Genomic DNA, 16192 nt, shown 5'->3' on the forward strand with positions numbered 1-16192 from the left:
TTTTTTTTTGTAATACTGCTTTTACATGTTTTTAACTGCACTTTTTAAGCAGTATGAGAAACGTGGGAAGAATTGAAGAGAACGTATTAGTGATCCTCAATTCTTCCAAACGAGGGAGACCAGGTTATTCAGGCTATTGCATTTGGTTCCAGACTCCTATACATGTGTTGCTCATCGTGGAAGGAAAGACGGATGAAAAAGCCGAGCTCTCTCTCAAGCATGCAAGAAGGTCCGTCTCTCTCTCACCCTTCTCTCGCTCTCAAACCTCGACTTCTCTCATTCATTTTCTTGCTGAAAACGATTGTTTCTTTGGTACTTTCACTCTAAAACTATGAAACTTTTGTCCAAGATTCCAAGAGTCCGACTGAAGGTAGAGAACCAAAAACCTTCAGTGGATTTCTGGTCTACGCTACGCTATCTCAATCTCAATAGTTACAGTCTGAAGGTAGAGAACCTTCAGTGGGTTTCTGACCGGTTGCAAGTTACAAACACGCTCCCTTCTCTGGCAGAGTTAATTATGTCTGATTGTCAACTTGATCCAAGTGGGGTCTTAATATAAAGCAGAATGAATAAAGGGGGGTTTTAATAAAATGGAATGATAAAGTGAAGTGAATGCATTTTGATCTCATGCATGATGAAATCGTGCATTTTCTCCACTATGAATTAAATACTTGTTATTGGATTCAAATTTCAGTTTGTTGTATGCTATTTCATGAATACAAGTTGTGGCGTCAACGCGGTTTAATTAATTAATAGTCAAGCAAGTCTCAAATGGTCTAATATTATCTCCAATTGGGTCAAACTTATGCACTTAGTGGTGTTAGTCTACTGGAGGATGGTCATTCATTATAATTGGACTCGCTCTTTTTTTTTTCCTTTTCTGTATTCCCACTTTTGTTATCAAATTATTCCACATGTAAATAGTTTTGAATTCAGAGTTTAGTCTTTCAATTTCAAGCTGGCATATGATCTTTGAATAGTTCAAGCATTTTTGTTATCATTCTAATTTTCTGAAGGTAGATAGAGAAATTGCATGTAAATCGAACAATGTTTCATAATCTTTTGCATGTTGGTACTATTGTTGATCCAAAGCCACAAGAACTTTGTTGGTCTAATCTTTTTTGCATGTAAATAGAAGTCTGATCTTTTGTGTGTATACAAGCAACAGTATCATTTAAACGCTTTAAAAACCCTCAGCGTCGTGTGGGCAATTTTTGCTTGTTATAATCAAATATATGAAATTGAAATGTTGTACGAGGTTACAATTGGAGAGATTTTTCAGTGTGATTGGAATACGGAATTGTACACCACGTGTCATTATACAAATAGTAGAATATATTTGTTAAAAAATTAATAATTTAAAAAATAAAATTTTCACCACTTATATAAAAACATGTGGTGTACCACTCGTATTTCGATCACAATGAAAAATTTGTCGTTACAATTGTACCAAAATTTAAAGAAGTAAATTGTAATTTACCCTTCTTACTTTCACTTGCACATTTACTTGTTTGACGCCCGGCTTAGTTGGGAGTATTATATCCCAGTAAAAATATCACATCCATAAAAATAAAAAATAAAAATTTCATCTATATTAATACAATGTATTTGAAGGACCGACGATTCCCAATTCCAAGTGGGGTCTTAAATTAAACTAGCTAGTCCTAAATAGCCGCTTAGTTTATTCCATCTTATCATCTATGAAACTTTTGTCCAAGATTCGAAGAGTCCGTCCGACGACTGTTACTCTCATTGATGTGCACCGATTTTGAAAATGCGGTCTCATGCCGTAGAGGATGGTTTAGAAAAGGTGAGGCTCCCTAGTATAATATATAGGTAGCTCTACTCTGGATTGTTCATTGCTCATACACATCACCTGCTTCATACACTTGAACTTTATGGAGAGAACCATGAGAGTTGTTTTACTACTAATCAGGTTTCTAGCCATTGCAACCAGTACTTTCAGTATTGGTTTATGCAATGGAAATCCAGGTTGGCCTCCACTTTGCAAAGAGAGCGAAAGACGAGCACTTCTGATGTTCAAGCAAGATCTCAAGGACCCTGCCAATCAGCTTGCATCGTGGGTTGCAGAAGAAGGTTCAGACTGTTGTAGTTGGACAAGAGTAGTCTGTGATCACATGACCGGCCACATCCAGGAGCTGCACCTTAATAATACCAACCCTTATTGGGATTTCGACTCTTCCTTCGGTGGTAAGATAAATCCTTCTTTGCTCAGTTTAAAGCATCTCAACTTCTTGGACTTGAGTAACAATAATTTCAGTGGAACACAAATTCCTAGTTTCTTTGGTTCTATGACAAGTTTAACACACCTTAATCTTGCGTACTCATTGTTTGATGGAGTAATTCCTCATAAACTGGGAAATCTCTCCAGTCTGCGCCATCTCAATCTCAGTTTAAACGATCTGAAGGTTGAAAACCTTCAGTGGATTTCTGGTCTTTCTCTGCTGAAACACTTAGACTTGAGTTATGTAAATCTTAGCAAAGCATCTGACTGGTTGCAAGTTACAAACATGCTCCCTTCTTTGGTAGAGTTAGACATGTCCTATTGTCATCTTCATCAAATCCCCCCTCTACCCACCCCAAATTTTACTTCCCTGGTCGTCCTTGATCTTTCTAGAAACATTTTTAATTCTTTGATGCCGAGGTGGGTTTTCAGTCTTAAAAATCTAGTTTCTATTCATCTTAGTGCTTGTGGTTTCCAAGGTCCAATTCCTAGCATTTCACAGAATATCACATCTTTGAGGGAAATTGATTTGTCATCCAATTATATTAGTCTTGATCCGATTCCCAAATGGCTGTTTAACCAAAAAGATCTTGCATTGAGTCTAGAATCCAATGAACTTACAGGACAACTTCCAAGCATCATTCAGAATATGACTGGTCTTAAAGTTCTTGATCTCGGATGGAACGACTTCAATTCTACCATACCTGAATGGTTGTATAGCTTGAACAATCTCGAGTCTTTACTTCTTTCTTACAATGCCTTGCGTGGTGAAATATCGAGTTCCATTGGAAACATGACATCTCTTGTCAATCTTCACTTGGATGGTAATCAGTTGGAAGGGAAAATCCCAAATTCCTTGGGACATCTTTGTAAGTTGAAAGTTCTTGATCTGTCAGAGAACCATTTCACGGTTCGAAGACCATCCGAAATCTTCGAAAGTTTGTCCAAATGTGGTCCAGATGGAATAAAGTCATTGTCATTGAGGTATACTAATATATCAGGTCCCATTCCAATGTCACTAGGAAATCTGTCAAGCTTAGAAAAATTGTACATATCTGGAAATCATTTTAATGGAACTTTCACAGAAGTTATTGGTCAACTCAAAATGCTAATGGATTTGGAAATATCTTATAATTCGTTAGAAGGTGCAGTGTCGGAAGTGTCTTTTAGCAACCTTACAAAGTTGAAGCATTTCATTGCAAAAGGAAACTCATTTACTCTGAAAACCAGTCGAGATTGGGTTCCTCCTTTTCAACTTGAAATTTTGCAGCTGGATTCCTGGCATTTGGGGCCTGAATGGCCAATGTGGTTGCGGACACAAACGCAATTAAAAGAACTAAGCTTGTCTGGTACAGGAATTTCAAGTACTATTCCTACTTGGTTTTGGAACTTAACTTTCCATGTACAGTATCTGAATCTCTCTCGCAATCAATTGTATGGGCAGATTCAAAATATAGTTGCTGGTCCTCTTTCAACAGTTGATCTTGGTTCTAACCAATTCACTGGTGCATTGCCTATTGTTCCCACCTCAATAATGTGGCTAGATCTTTCCAATTCATCATTTTCTGGATCTGTTTTCCAGTTCTTCTGTGATAGGCCGGATGAACCAAATCATGAAGATGAAAAACATTTGATCCCAATTATCCTTGAATGGACCTAAAAGAAAGCCTTGCACTATTTTTCCCCTGATTTTGTTTCTTTTTGGTCTCTCCATAAGGTGATTTATCCGTGCAAGGACTCAAGTGATTCGATTGAATTTTCAATGAGATCCTAGAACAAGGTGTTTTCTTTCGAAGTTGTGTAGCTACATCAGAGTTTCCGAAACTCTCACAAGATTGTAATTTATAATCACTTTTGGAACTCGGACATGAATGCTTTGATTGTGCTTCAGAAACCCTTCTAAAGTGAAATTCCTGAACATAACCGCCAGAATTTTAGTCACACAACGAATTTGAATCCATCAAATGCTCTTCAGCATAGCAACTTGAATTTACATGGACATCATTAAATCTTTCTGAATAAAATTACATCTTAATGACCTCATTTCCAAGAAACAGAATGTTTCAAACATGATTACCATCTTGCCCATAAGAAACAAGTAATGACCATCACCTTTCCCCTTATAAAACAAGAGGAAAAAAATACATCGTACCCGAACTTCAGTAATCCATCTTCCATGCCTCATTGTAGCCCATCCTCCATCATTCCAATCCATGTGAGTTCTCAATTCTAAAAGGTTGAATTCCATCTCCTGCTTTGTGCAACTTAAAGTGACCGCATACTTGTTTCCTTTAAGAACTTTTGTAATATCTCCGACCCACCAACCCATGTCATGGAATGCATCAACTTTATCCAACAAGATAAAATCTCTTTCAGTCGAATTTGGAGGCTGAGACTGAATCTGATGGCCACGTACGACAATTTTAACATCGCTGTTGTTTGATTTCTTATATTGAAGCAAGAAAGATTCGATCCCTAGTTGACCAAGATAAATTGCTGGAAACCAAGCATAAAATAGTCTTTCTTCGTTGGGATTCATTTCAACTGCTGTCCCAGGGCTGAAATTTGATCCCATCATCATCTATGAAACAATAGTGAAAAATATCAGTTTCTGTCTGTGACAATTGACAAACCATATATAGCATAAGGAAATTTTCTATCCTCTCCCAAAATTAGAAGAAAGTCAGATTCACTGCAAAAGAGATCAATACAAGCATTCAAGGTAGAGAAATACAACATTAGCCAATATATGATGAAACTGGGGACCAAAACAAGCAATCAAGGTGGACAAAAACTTATTTTTTAAAGTAAAAAGGGGAATTTAAAAGCAAAACAACAGAAGGCAGATCCAAATATGTACAAACAACCTGCATGTTCTTAAATCATGAAAACCCATGTCACAAATCTTCAAAGAAAAAATCATAAAGAAACACACAAAAAAGCCCCATGCAACCATAAACCTTGAAAATTCATGCATCAGAAAACAAAACCCACATGCATTACCAAAAACCCAGAACCTGTACCTCCTTTTTGGCTCGGACCCAAACGCCGTCCGCCAAATCCCAGTGAGAACGCAATTCGGACCGCCGCACCACAAGCAGATCAGGGGGGTACATGAACGCCACCGTGTACTCATCCTCCTCGCGCTTGATCACAACCCTGGGCCACCACGCGTCGAGGTGAAAGGCGTCGACTTTGTTGCCGGGCTCGAAGGGCCTGTCGACATTGTCGTCCGAAGGCACCGGCCGGATTTGACCCAACTCGACAAACTCCGTCAGGGGCTTGTCCGGGTCGATGTCGGAGAGCAGAGTCTCGTAATGGACCTCAGCCTGGTGGGTGAGAAGGAGTTGCTGCTGCCGTCGGAAAAGCTCATCCTTTTCTTCTTCGTCGCCGGAATCAGGGGCTTGGAGTCGATGATTTTGGCGGGGAACCATGCGCCCTTGAAGCCATCTTCATTGCTGCAAACTTTCACCTTTGAATCCTTGCCCAAATGGGTTGCTGATTGACTTTTCTTGACCACCATTTTCAGTTGTCTTCTGTCACTTTCCCGAGAAAATATTCACCGTGTGGGAGAAAGTGGCAGAGTGGGAGTGAGAGTCCTCTCCCTCCCCTCCGCTCTTTCTTTCTATTTTCTCTCTCTTTAACTTTATGAAATCAACACAATCCTCACCGTTGAAAGTAAAAAAGAAAAAAGGAAAGAAAAATTAAGAGGAAAGAGAATCTTAATCCGATAATTACTATCTGCTAAGTTATCAATCAGTCAAAAAGGGTTTGATTTGTTGCGGGTGCCGGGGAGAGAAAAAGTTCTCATTTTCCCATCCTATATACATCGCTTTTTTTTTTTTTTTTTAACCAATGATATTATTTATACTATAGAAGCGGAAAGTGAGCCAAGCCTAAAAATAAACGAAAAATAATATGGTTTAAATTCGTTTTTGACGATAATTGACAATTGGCATCATTGTAAAGGCTGAGACAAAAGAAATTAATACTAACAGAGACAACAAACCTATATATTTCCAAGAAGATTAATTATTAAGGAATTACTTCAGAATTAATACACAATAATTATATATTTCTTTAGTTATTACAAGCGATATTATTACTCTAAGTTACACTAAAAAAAACATATGAGAATTTGAACATAGGACACAACAAATTAAAGAGAAAGATTATATCTAGCAAGAAAATCTACCACTTGCATCTGTACTGATGATTATCCAAAATCATACTTTTTTTTATAAACGTTGCCACCTCTCAACACACTATAATGGTTCATAAGGATGGAGGCAGCTAAAGCTCAACGAGACGGCCCCTTATTAAAGTTTTGTGCGAAGGAAAAAAAAACTTGATGCTTACATAAGGGCAGAGAATATATGTAGCATATTATTCATGCTTCTTCAAATAAATATAAAACAAAAGACATATATAACTTGAATTTATTATATTTACGTACTTTAATTGATCAGCTGAAATTTCCAAATAATATGTATAATAATAAGCGATCATTGTGAAAAAAATGCATACAAGTTGGCCTAATGAAATTTGAGGAAAAAAAAAAAAGAGATTATAGAAGATATTCTACTATTTTAATTTTTTTTTTCTTAAGTATAACTGCAGGTTAAGGTTGCCCCCACTAAAAATGTTTCTCGCTCCCCTCCCTATGGTGCAACAAGGTTATGGATTATTACTGTCTTTAGCTACTTTTAATTGTAATATGCATTTTTTTAGTAGGTAATACAATTAGCTCTCAAGAGGGCCCTAAAATATTAGGGAGAAAGCCTTAGAATCTGAAACGTATAATTGCCATTAAAATCAACATGTGCGAGAGCTACAGCTCTCTAACCTCACATATTTTGGGTCAATCCTATAATCATGGATTGTGGTATTATTCATTCATAAACAACCATCAACCTACTGCTGTATCTAGTCAGTAGAATAAAGCTGAAAAACGTAGATTTGAGATTTCAGAAAAGTTTAGATTGTTTTTGTATAGTTTTCGAGCAAATTTTAACTTTTTTAAATATATTGTGCGTCAAGAAAGAGAAAGATGGCCGGAAAAACAGCATGCATGTTCATTCATGCATCTCTGATGATAATAACAATTCTACTCACTTCAAGTACCGCTGCCATCGCCGATGATACGATACCGATACCTTCCGATAGTTCCCAAGTAGCTAGCTGGTTCGATAATAATGTGAAAACCTACAATGAACGAAAGTCAACGCTTGATCCTGCCCTTGTTGCAGCTGAGCATGCTCCCCAGGTCGTCATTTGTCAAGGTCATGCAAGATGGAGGTGGAAACTTCAAGACCGTCGCCGACGCCATCAATAGCATTCCAGCCAGGAACACAAAACGCGTGTTTGTGTACATCAAAGGGCGAGTGTATGTGAAATCCCGTTCCTAGATTTCACTGTTATCACATACGTATTTGTATTATTGAGATTTTATATTATTTTTCAAGAATTTATTTTAAATTGTTTGAATTTAGATTTTAATTAAATTAGTTACGAAGTTTGAAGTTTGGGAATTAATTAGTTAAAATCCGTGAACTTTTTGAGGTCACAATTTATATTGTTGAATAGATTTCAAGGTCACGAACGCATAGGCGAAAACCGTTTGCGAGTCCAAATTATAACGGTATAGTTACGGACGTTTGAAGTTGTGAGCTATAGATTGTAGAAATTAATTAATTCACACATGTGGGTTAAAGGTTAAATTAGTTAAGTTAGAAGGGGGATGAGGTGGCAGCAGGGGGAGGAAGGAAAAAGGAAGTTGTGGAAGAGAATGGGGAGAACGTCCTTTCACTTTCTTCTTGGCTTTGCAAGGGAAGAAAAAGAAAGGGAGGAGGTGGCTTTTCCATAGCTTTTGGAAGAAAATCCTTCTTTCTTCAAACAAAAATCGGAGAGAGAGGAGTTAGAGAACGTGATTGTGAAGGAATGATTCAGAGATTTGAAGGGTAAATTCCTTGTTACTTCATTATCTTGATTTTCGAATTTAACTTTCTTAAGTTGAATTGAAACTGCCATGATATATTTGGAGTTCTTAGTTCTATTTAGGGTTTCTATCATTCAATGAACTAGTCTAAACATGAATTAGTGTTGGGTAATTCGGATTGGATGTGTAGATCAAATTTCTAGATCAAGGGTTTGGTTCAAAATGTCAATTTCTTGTTGATTTTGAGTCATGTTAGTTTTGGATGTTGTATACATGACTTCTGAACTACCTAAAAGTATTTTGAGATTTGTTATATGAATTCGAAGTGGGCTGTTACGTAAGTTGCAGAAAATTGATTTTTTCGCAAAGAAAACTCAAGTTTCGAGTAACCTTCTTTGGCCCTTAATTTCTAGGTCTTTATGTGCTCCTTTGGAGAAAATTTTTAGTGTGTTGAAAGTACATATGTTCATAATTGTAACCCAATTGTTTTTTCTCAGTTTCGTTGAGTTTTGGTTGATCAAAACCTTATTTAAACTTGGGTCGCGAGCTGCCAAACAACAGCAGAAAATTGGGTTTCCAGTTTCAAGACTTCGTTCTTCTTTTTGGCAGAACTTCCAATTTAGAACTCCGTTTTCTACGAACTTTGTATGCTTTTAAAGTTCAGAACACAAGCTTCAAAACCCATATAATATGACATGATTTGGTTTAGTTTTGAATGTTCCAAAGGGAGCCTAAACTTGGTCCAATAGTGATGTTTTCTGCAGATTTTGTGGAGAAGCAGAGTACTGTTTTTGCCACACCTATTTTCTTTTCCAGATTCCTTTCTAATCTTCTTTACTACTATTTGAGTGATATTATTTGAGTGATAGATTCCGAAATCAGGTACTTTCTTTAGATAATATTAATTTTGTGTTTAAATGCTTAGTTTGGTTATTGAGGTGTGTTACTTGTATTTATACTTTTGATTGTAACTTTATGTCCCGATTAGGTTCTTCAAAGGAACAAAATTAATCAAATTCAAGGAAAGGGGGTTCTGGGAAACCTTATATGTATTAATCTAATTATTGCTTACTTTTGGTCAATACACTACGAATTGATCTTAAATATTAAATTCAATATTATTAGAGACTATGTAGGGCTTAGTGGGCCTATATTGGTTAGTGAGTTATCCCAGATAATATATACATCGATTTGCGTGTACGGGAAATCATATTGTGATATATATGTGTTTAGTTATTTTCTTGATAATATGAATGATATGAATGATGAAGGTTATGACCATATGATGCTAGAATCCTACCAGAGGTATTCTGTAGAATTTAAATTCTTGCATGATATGTATGTTAGTGGCCATGAGAAGTTGATAGTATAGGTGCCTACGTTGTAACTCATCAGGGTTGAGGTATGGGTAGAAGGTGTGCTAAACTGATTGCACCAGGTAGCAGTGGTACTTAGATGGTCCTGCTTAGTATATCCGCGATGGGGGACCATACGCATTTTAGAGATGGTGATGATTAGTTATACTTGGTATATTTCGATAAGTGATCATAATTTGGTCTGGATTCTGTTGAGTGAAGGTCTGGAATCGTATCCTGGTTCGGATTCTGTTGAGTGATGGTCCGGAATCCCTTATATTCTGCGATTCCGTTGAGTGATGGTCCGGAATCGTATCCAGCTTGTATTTCATTGAGTGGTTCGATTCTATATGCATGATACCCCGAGATTCCGTTGAGTGATAGTCCGGAATCCCTTCTACTCCGCAATTTTGTTAAGTGATGGTCCGAAATCGTATCCTGATTTGGATTCCGTGAGTGGTCCGGAATCCCTTTGGTGTCTTGGTTCCTTGGATTTGATTTCAGCTTCAGAGATGTAGGCTTCGGCCGAATTGTGTTGCTCTAGCCTTGTATTTCAATGTGTGGTATGTGTTATTATTTGGTGTGATTATTGGATGCTGTTGGAAGTAATTGTTATGATTATGATAAACCGTTGACCAATATGGTTGTAGATTATTATTGCGTTTCGTCGATTGTTCCTTGAGATGTTGCATGCGCTGAATTGTGTATTATGTTGAGACATGGCGGTTTATGTGAGGAATATTCAGGTGTAGTAAAAAGGTTAAACTATGAAAGGTTTGATCCCTATTGAGGGTACGTAGGCAGTCTAACGAGGAGGTTAGATGCAACCGTAGAATATACAAAATTGTAACACAATCTGAGTATTGAATTAGGCTTTGTACATATCCCGGAGGCTGGGTATGTCAGAGATACGGGTATTTGTTGACATCATGTGTCGATCATGAACGTATGTCGGGATCGGGGCATGACAGTGTACAACGAGAAAATCACAATTCCACATAACAAACCTTTTGTTACGTTCTATGGATCACCAAAAAGTATGCCAAATATTACATTTGATGGCACGACACAAAAGTATGGGACTGTGTATAGTGGCACATTGATCGTGGAATCAAACTATTTTAGGGTTGTTAATCTTGTTATTATAGTACGTAATTCTCCAAGGAGAGTACTATATAAGGGGACTCTCAAAAGTGAAGCTCTTCGTAGACTTTTTGTCACCTCATGTTTTCCGCGTAATGCTATCTACACACCCATTTTTACTTCAAACCATTCTTAATTTTTGACCGTCGGATCAAATGAATTGAACAATATCAACGGCAAAAAATTAATAAAGATGTGTGGAAGATAAAAGTGGGTGTATGAATGTCCTATTTTATAGTGTTGGGCATTGAGAGTCTTACTTTTGAGAGTCCCCTTTGTATTCCTCTTCTCCAAACTCACATTTAGAGCGTCATTTTGATGGTAATTAAAAAAGGAAAACTAACAAAAAGTTCTCAGTACTATTTAGTTTTAATGAAAAATCACAAATAAAGATGTGAGTGAATAGTATCAGGAAAGGTAAAATGTCATTTTTCGTTAAAAGTGAACAGTACCGAAAGTGTTTCGTTAAAACTCTCAATTAAAAATTAATAGATTAACGTAGGGATTTGTTTTTGTTTTGTTGTAGAGTTCAGCGCCGGAGCCGATATCAGGACACACTTTATGATTACAAGGGGTTGCATTTGTTCAAAGACTGCTTCATTAATTCAAGGCAGTGTAGATTTCATATTTGGAAAAGGAAAATCCCTCTACTTGGTACGTAATTAAAGTCCGTGAGAAATTTTTTGGGTTGAATGTCATATTGCAACGTAGAGTTACATAATCAACTTAAATAATTATGAAGTGTCTTTTATTTGTTAATGTTATATTTAGAAGTATAAGTTTATCGTCGACCCACCCATGTCATATTTTCGATCTTCTCATGTACAGTGTGATAATTTGGTGCAGAACACTGAGATGCATGTCGTAAAACGGAATTTGACAGTGATAACGGCACAACAAAGGGATAGTCCCTCGGAGGATAGTGGATTTTCGTTTGTGCATTGCAAAATAACTGGCACCACGTATGCTCGTCGGACATATTTGGGTAGGGCTTGGGGAAGCAGCCCCAACGTGGTGGTTGCCTGCACCGACATAGCGATATTGTCCACCCTGAACGTGAATCGTAAGCAAATTCTTTCTCATTGTTTTGCCCAACTGTTTTTAAAGTGCTTTATTATTCTTGGAATCCATGTATATTAATTTGATTTATGTGGTAAGCAGCAATTTGTTCTATGGAGAGTACAACAATTGGGGTCAAGGGTCAAATATAACGAGTAAAGCTCGCTACACCAGAAAACTAAGCGATGCAGAAGCAAAACCTTTCATCAGCCTTGGCAATATTCAGGGTTCCAAATGGCTTCTTCCTCAGTAGCATTGTTTGAAAATATATAGGAAATTATTTTTTACCTATTTAGGTGAGGTTAACTGAAAAAGCCTATGTATTACGTACATTACATGTGACACATTGATATGTGTTGAAAAAAAAGAGTGTAAATTTGTAATCAGTGACTTGTAAATCTGGAATCAAATTATTAATTATAAGACACTAATTAAACCCCCCCCCCTCTTCCCCACCACTCCAGTACTTCCTTTCCCCCTCAAGACTTTGTTTTTTTTTTTTTTTTTTTAAGTAAAACCTCGGCTGTATAAGGAGAATTTTATGTAATGAGAGCCTAGTCATGAGCTAAAAGCATTATGTCTCATACTACAAGAAAAAGAATACAAAAAAAAAGAGGGACATAAATGTTATGCCTCTAAAAATGAAAATAAGAAAAATACAAATAAAAGTTAGGGATATGAAACTTAACTCTCCAATGTCAAACATGAAAAGTCTAAACCTAACCCTGAAGAATTTGTAGAGGTACGTAATAAAAGATAGGGGCTGTTTTAATATTTGATATTAATTTTTAAATTAAGATACTTGATGTAGAAATAGACATGTTTTCTTGTATTTAACGGATTTTTTTTATACATATCAATGTATAAAAAGTCGGCGGGTAGAGAATTCTAGGACCCTACTTGAGGCTCAAAGCTCACAGGGTCGGCCTTGGTCAATATATCTGCTTAGGACTCCTTTCAGTTGCCACCCAAAGCTGGTGGATTGCTTTTGTGCATTTCGGATCTCTATACTCATATGGGTCATCGGAATGAACAGGATTTGAATTGAGGCGAGAATCAGAATGCCACACGAATCACTGTCCCGAAAAGGTAGAAAATATTGTCTCACAGATATGAACTTTGAAGATATTAGAAAAGCATCACAAATCTTACTTCACTTGACATCAATGATCGTTCTGAGAACACATTTACTTCTTCAATGCCTAGCTAGGTGGATTTTCAAACTTCAAATTCTAGTTTTTCTCCTACATGTTGGGTCGAGCCAACACTTAAATTGTTGTAAAAATTTGATATGTTTCTCCTTATTCCTTTCTTCTAGGTTTTTATTTCCTTTTTGTCTCAAGAAATTGATTTTTCTTGTAATAATCTTACACCTTAGATACAATTTGTCTTCGAGACTGATGAGTCCATATTATACTATATATTTTAACCTATTCTTAGTTATAGTTTATTGGTTATTTTGGTAGAATGTTGATACTTTGTTATGTATTTCCAATATAGGATTTGCAGACTTATTGGGAACATAAAGTAATCCAACGGTGGAATTTTTGAGTGATTTCAATTGGAGTGGGTTCATGAGTTAGTCAAGAAGGTTATGTCAAAATTTCATAATTTTACCCCAAAGCATCTGATCATGGTGAATTAATTTATGGTCAGCGCACGATGCTGGCAGATTGGGCTAGAGAGCTTGTTTGCGACTTTTGGGCTGGAAGACGATAGATTGGATTTGGGTTGTTCTTAGAACTTGAAAAGGAGGCCCTGATCTTTAATTTAACTCGTTTTGGGCCTGTTTTGGAGCCCTGAAGGTCCAGAAACTTGACTTCTCCTTTGATAGGCAGATTTCCTAGTCATAATAGGAATGTAATTTTTAGTTATCATTTTATTATTTTATTTCCTAGTTTTTAGAAAACCTTTTCATATGAGGGTTTTAATTAGGAGTAGTATAAATAAGGATTTTTAGCAATGGGTTCTAAGTAACACGCAACATTGGAGAGGGGGGAACGCGCGCACTACTCTAAAGAGTTTTGAAGTTTATTTTCAAGGTACCTTTTTTTCTATTTCAATAAAATTCCTTTTGGTTTATGGTTGTTTATAACTAATTTCCGTTTGCTAGGGCGATGCCTTGAGCCTTAGCATGAATATATAGTTTTTATTTAATTGTTTATAATATTATGCATGTTGTTGATGCACAAAAACAGTGAGGACTTTGGTACAACAGAAAGTGTTAAGTTTGTGACCTTCGCTAGATTGCTCCAGTCACTAGTGTGGATAAGTATGCAAATGGATAGAGACAGGGAAACAAACACAAGATGTACGTGGTTCGCCCAGATTGGCTACATCCACGGAGTAGAGGAGTTCTCATTAATTGTGAATGGTTTACACAAGTACATAGGTTCAAGCTCTCTTTTAGTGAGTACTAGTGAATGATTTAGTACAAATGATATTAGGAAATATTGTGAAAGAATGATATCTATTTATAGAAGAGAGTTTCTAGTTTCATTCTGACATTGACACGTGTCGTGTTGTGATTTGCTTCTGATGTTGACACGTGTCGCGCTGTGATTGACCTCCTGGTTAGAGGGAAACTTTTCTGGGTCCTTGACAGTATAACGTTGACCGGTGCTCAATAGTTTTGGGATTGGTCAAGTATGGTATAAACAATGCTCCCCTAAGTTCTCGAGTGAGGGAAGCTCCTTGGTTGGGGAATTACAAGATCCAAGCCATTGAGTAATCACGAAACTTCTAAGTACTGAAGTGTGGTATCATTTTCACTTGCCTTATATGTCTCATATGTAGATGCGACATCTTCTCTGGAAGTACTTTTCCTCCATCCAAGGGTGGTATATTTAACCGATGAAGATGCACAAGGTAGTGTATCAATTTCACTTGAAGCTTACTTGTAGTTTCGGGCTTGGTCAAGTGCGATACAAACCCTATAGTAGAAGTCCCCCAAGTCTCCGAGCTAGGAGATTTGTCGAATGAGGTAACAGACAAGGTAAGCAATCAGATTTCCAAGCAAGCAACCTGGACCGGAGGTTCAACTTCGACCTCCGGTTGATTGTTCTCCTTCTCCTTGTGTCGTAAACAACAAGGATAAGGTGAAGCATATGGAGAAGAGATGATATAAGATACTTTTACTTTTGAAGAAGTAACTTTCCACAAACTTATTCTTGAACTGGGCTGGAGGGTTTTCTGGTTTCCTCCAGAGTATAAGGCCGACTCAATAGTTTGAGGGTCAAAACAAGTCCATCAAATCTAGAGTACGTTCAACCCTGATGATATGGGATACTTTTGTTGTTGACAAAGTAGTGGATGTATCGGCACGTGTTCTGTTACGCTTGTCTCCACATACTTCCTTCTATCATTCTCACTTGCCCTATCTGTTCCTCAGGCAGATGTGGTATCTTATCTGGAAGCATAAGATGTTGAAGATGAGTACTCGAGAGCAATGCCAGGTAAGTAATCAGGCAAGGGATTCCAGGCAGTCAGTTCCTGACTGGAAGCTTGATTCCAAGTGCTGACTGATTGCTCTCTTTCTCCTTGTCTTGCAAGTAAGAATAAGGCCAAAGGAAAAGATAGGGAAAAAGCATGATATAGGATACTCTTGCTTTTAACCCTGATGATATGAGATACTCTTGCTATGGTGTGGCTTGTTTGCAGAGGTATTATCGAGAGGAAAAGAAGCTGAGTATTTCGACATACTCTGTTGAAAGTGCCATCTCGGATGTGAAGAAAATTTGAGCATTTTTTTTTTATTTACAGGTCTTCCTGGCTGTGGAGGATGGAGGTTGACATATATAGGAGTCTCCCTAACAACACGTAGCAGTGTTATCCTTTACCCTTCTTGGTCATAACAATGTAGTGGGAGCTGCAAGCTTCACGTGTTTTAATTTTGTCAGAGCACTTTGAAAAAGTGGTCTGTGGTATCTAGAAAACCAATGTTGCGTGTGAAGATTGCAGACAAGCTTTATCCAAGGAAATTTGGCTCTCGAAGTTTGGAGAGCGGTGCCTCTTCGATTTTCGAACAAACAATCTTGTCGGGAATCTGGCTCTCGAGATTCAAATAACAGTGCCTCTTTGATTTTTGAGAAAGTAATCATGTTGGGAGTCTGACTCTTAAGATTCGGATAGCAGTGTCTCTTCGATTTTTGAGAAAGTAATCCTGTTGGGAGTCTGGCTCTCGAGATTCCAAAGGGGGTGCCTCTTCGATTTTTGAGCACGTAATCCTGTTAGGAATCTGGCTCTCGAGATTCGGAGGGCGGTACCTCTTCGATTTTTGAGAAAGCAATCATATTGGGAGTCTGACTCTTGAGATTCAGAGAGCAGTGTCTCTTCGATTTTTAAGAAAGTAATCATGTTGGGAGTCTGGCTCTTGAGATTCGAAGGGCGGTGCCTCTTCAATTTTTTAGCACGGAATCCTGTTGGGAGTCTGGCTCTCAAGATTCGGAAAAT

The 16192-nt window shown here is 37.3% G+C and overlaps 2 protein-coding genes and 3 pseudogenes across 2 annotated transcripts in view; 3 read left to right on the plus strand and 2 right to left on the minus strand.

Annotated features, from left to right (window-relative positions):
• LOC126630535 (uncharacterized) overlaps positions 1 to 16192 on the minus strand; it is a 59084-nt gene that overhangs the window by 14379 nt on the left and 28513 nt on the right. The window lies entirely within an intron of this gene.
• The window catches only part of LOC126630467 (receptor-like protein EIX1), a 29224-nt pseudogene continuing 13483 nt past the window's right edge, over positions 452 to 16192 (plus strand).
• LOC126628644 (receptor-like protein EIX1) lies at positions 1911 to 3905 on the plus strand. Its single transcript, XM_050298415.1, has one exon. It carries the CDS (start codon positions 1911 to 1913, stop codon positions 3903 to 3905), a length of 1995 nt encoding a protein of 664 aa, XP_050154372.1.
• On the minus strand, positions 3916 to 5866 carry LOC126628653 (DUF724 domain-containing protein 3-like; annotated as a pseudogene).
• On the plus strand, positions 7267 to 11993 carry LOC126628660 (pectinesterase 1-like; annotated as a pseudogene).

Source organism: Malus sylvestris, chromosome 1 (genome assembly GCF_916048215.2).
Source record: "Malus sylvestris chromosome 1, drMalSylv7.2, whole genome shotgun sequence".
NCBI classification, from domain to species: domain Eukaryota; kingdom Viridiplantae; phylum Streptophyta; class Magnoliopsida; order Rosales; family Rosaceae; genus Malus; species Malus sylvestris.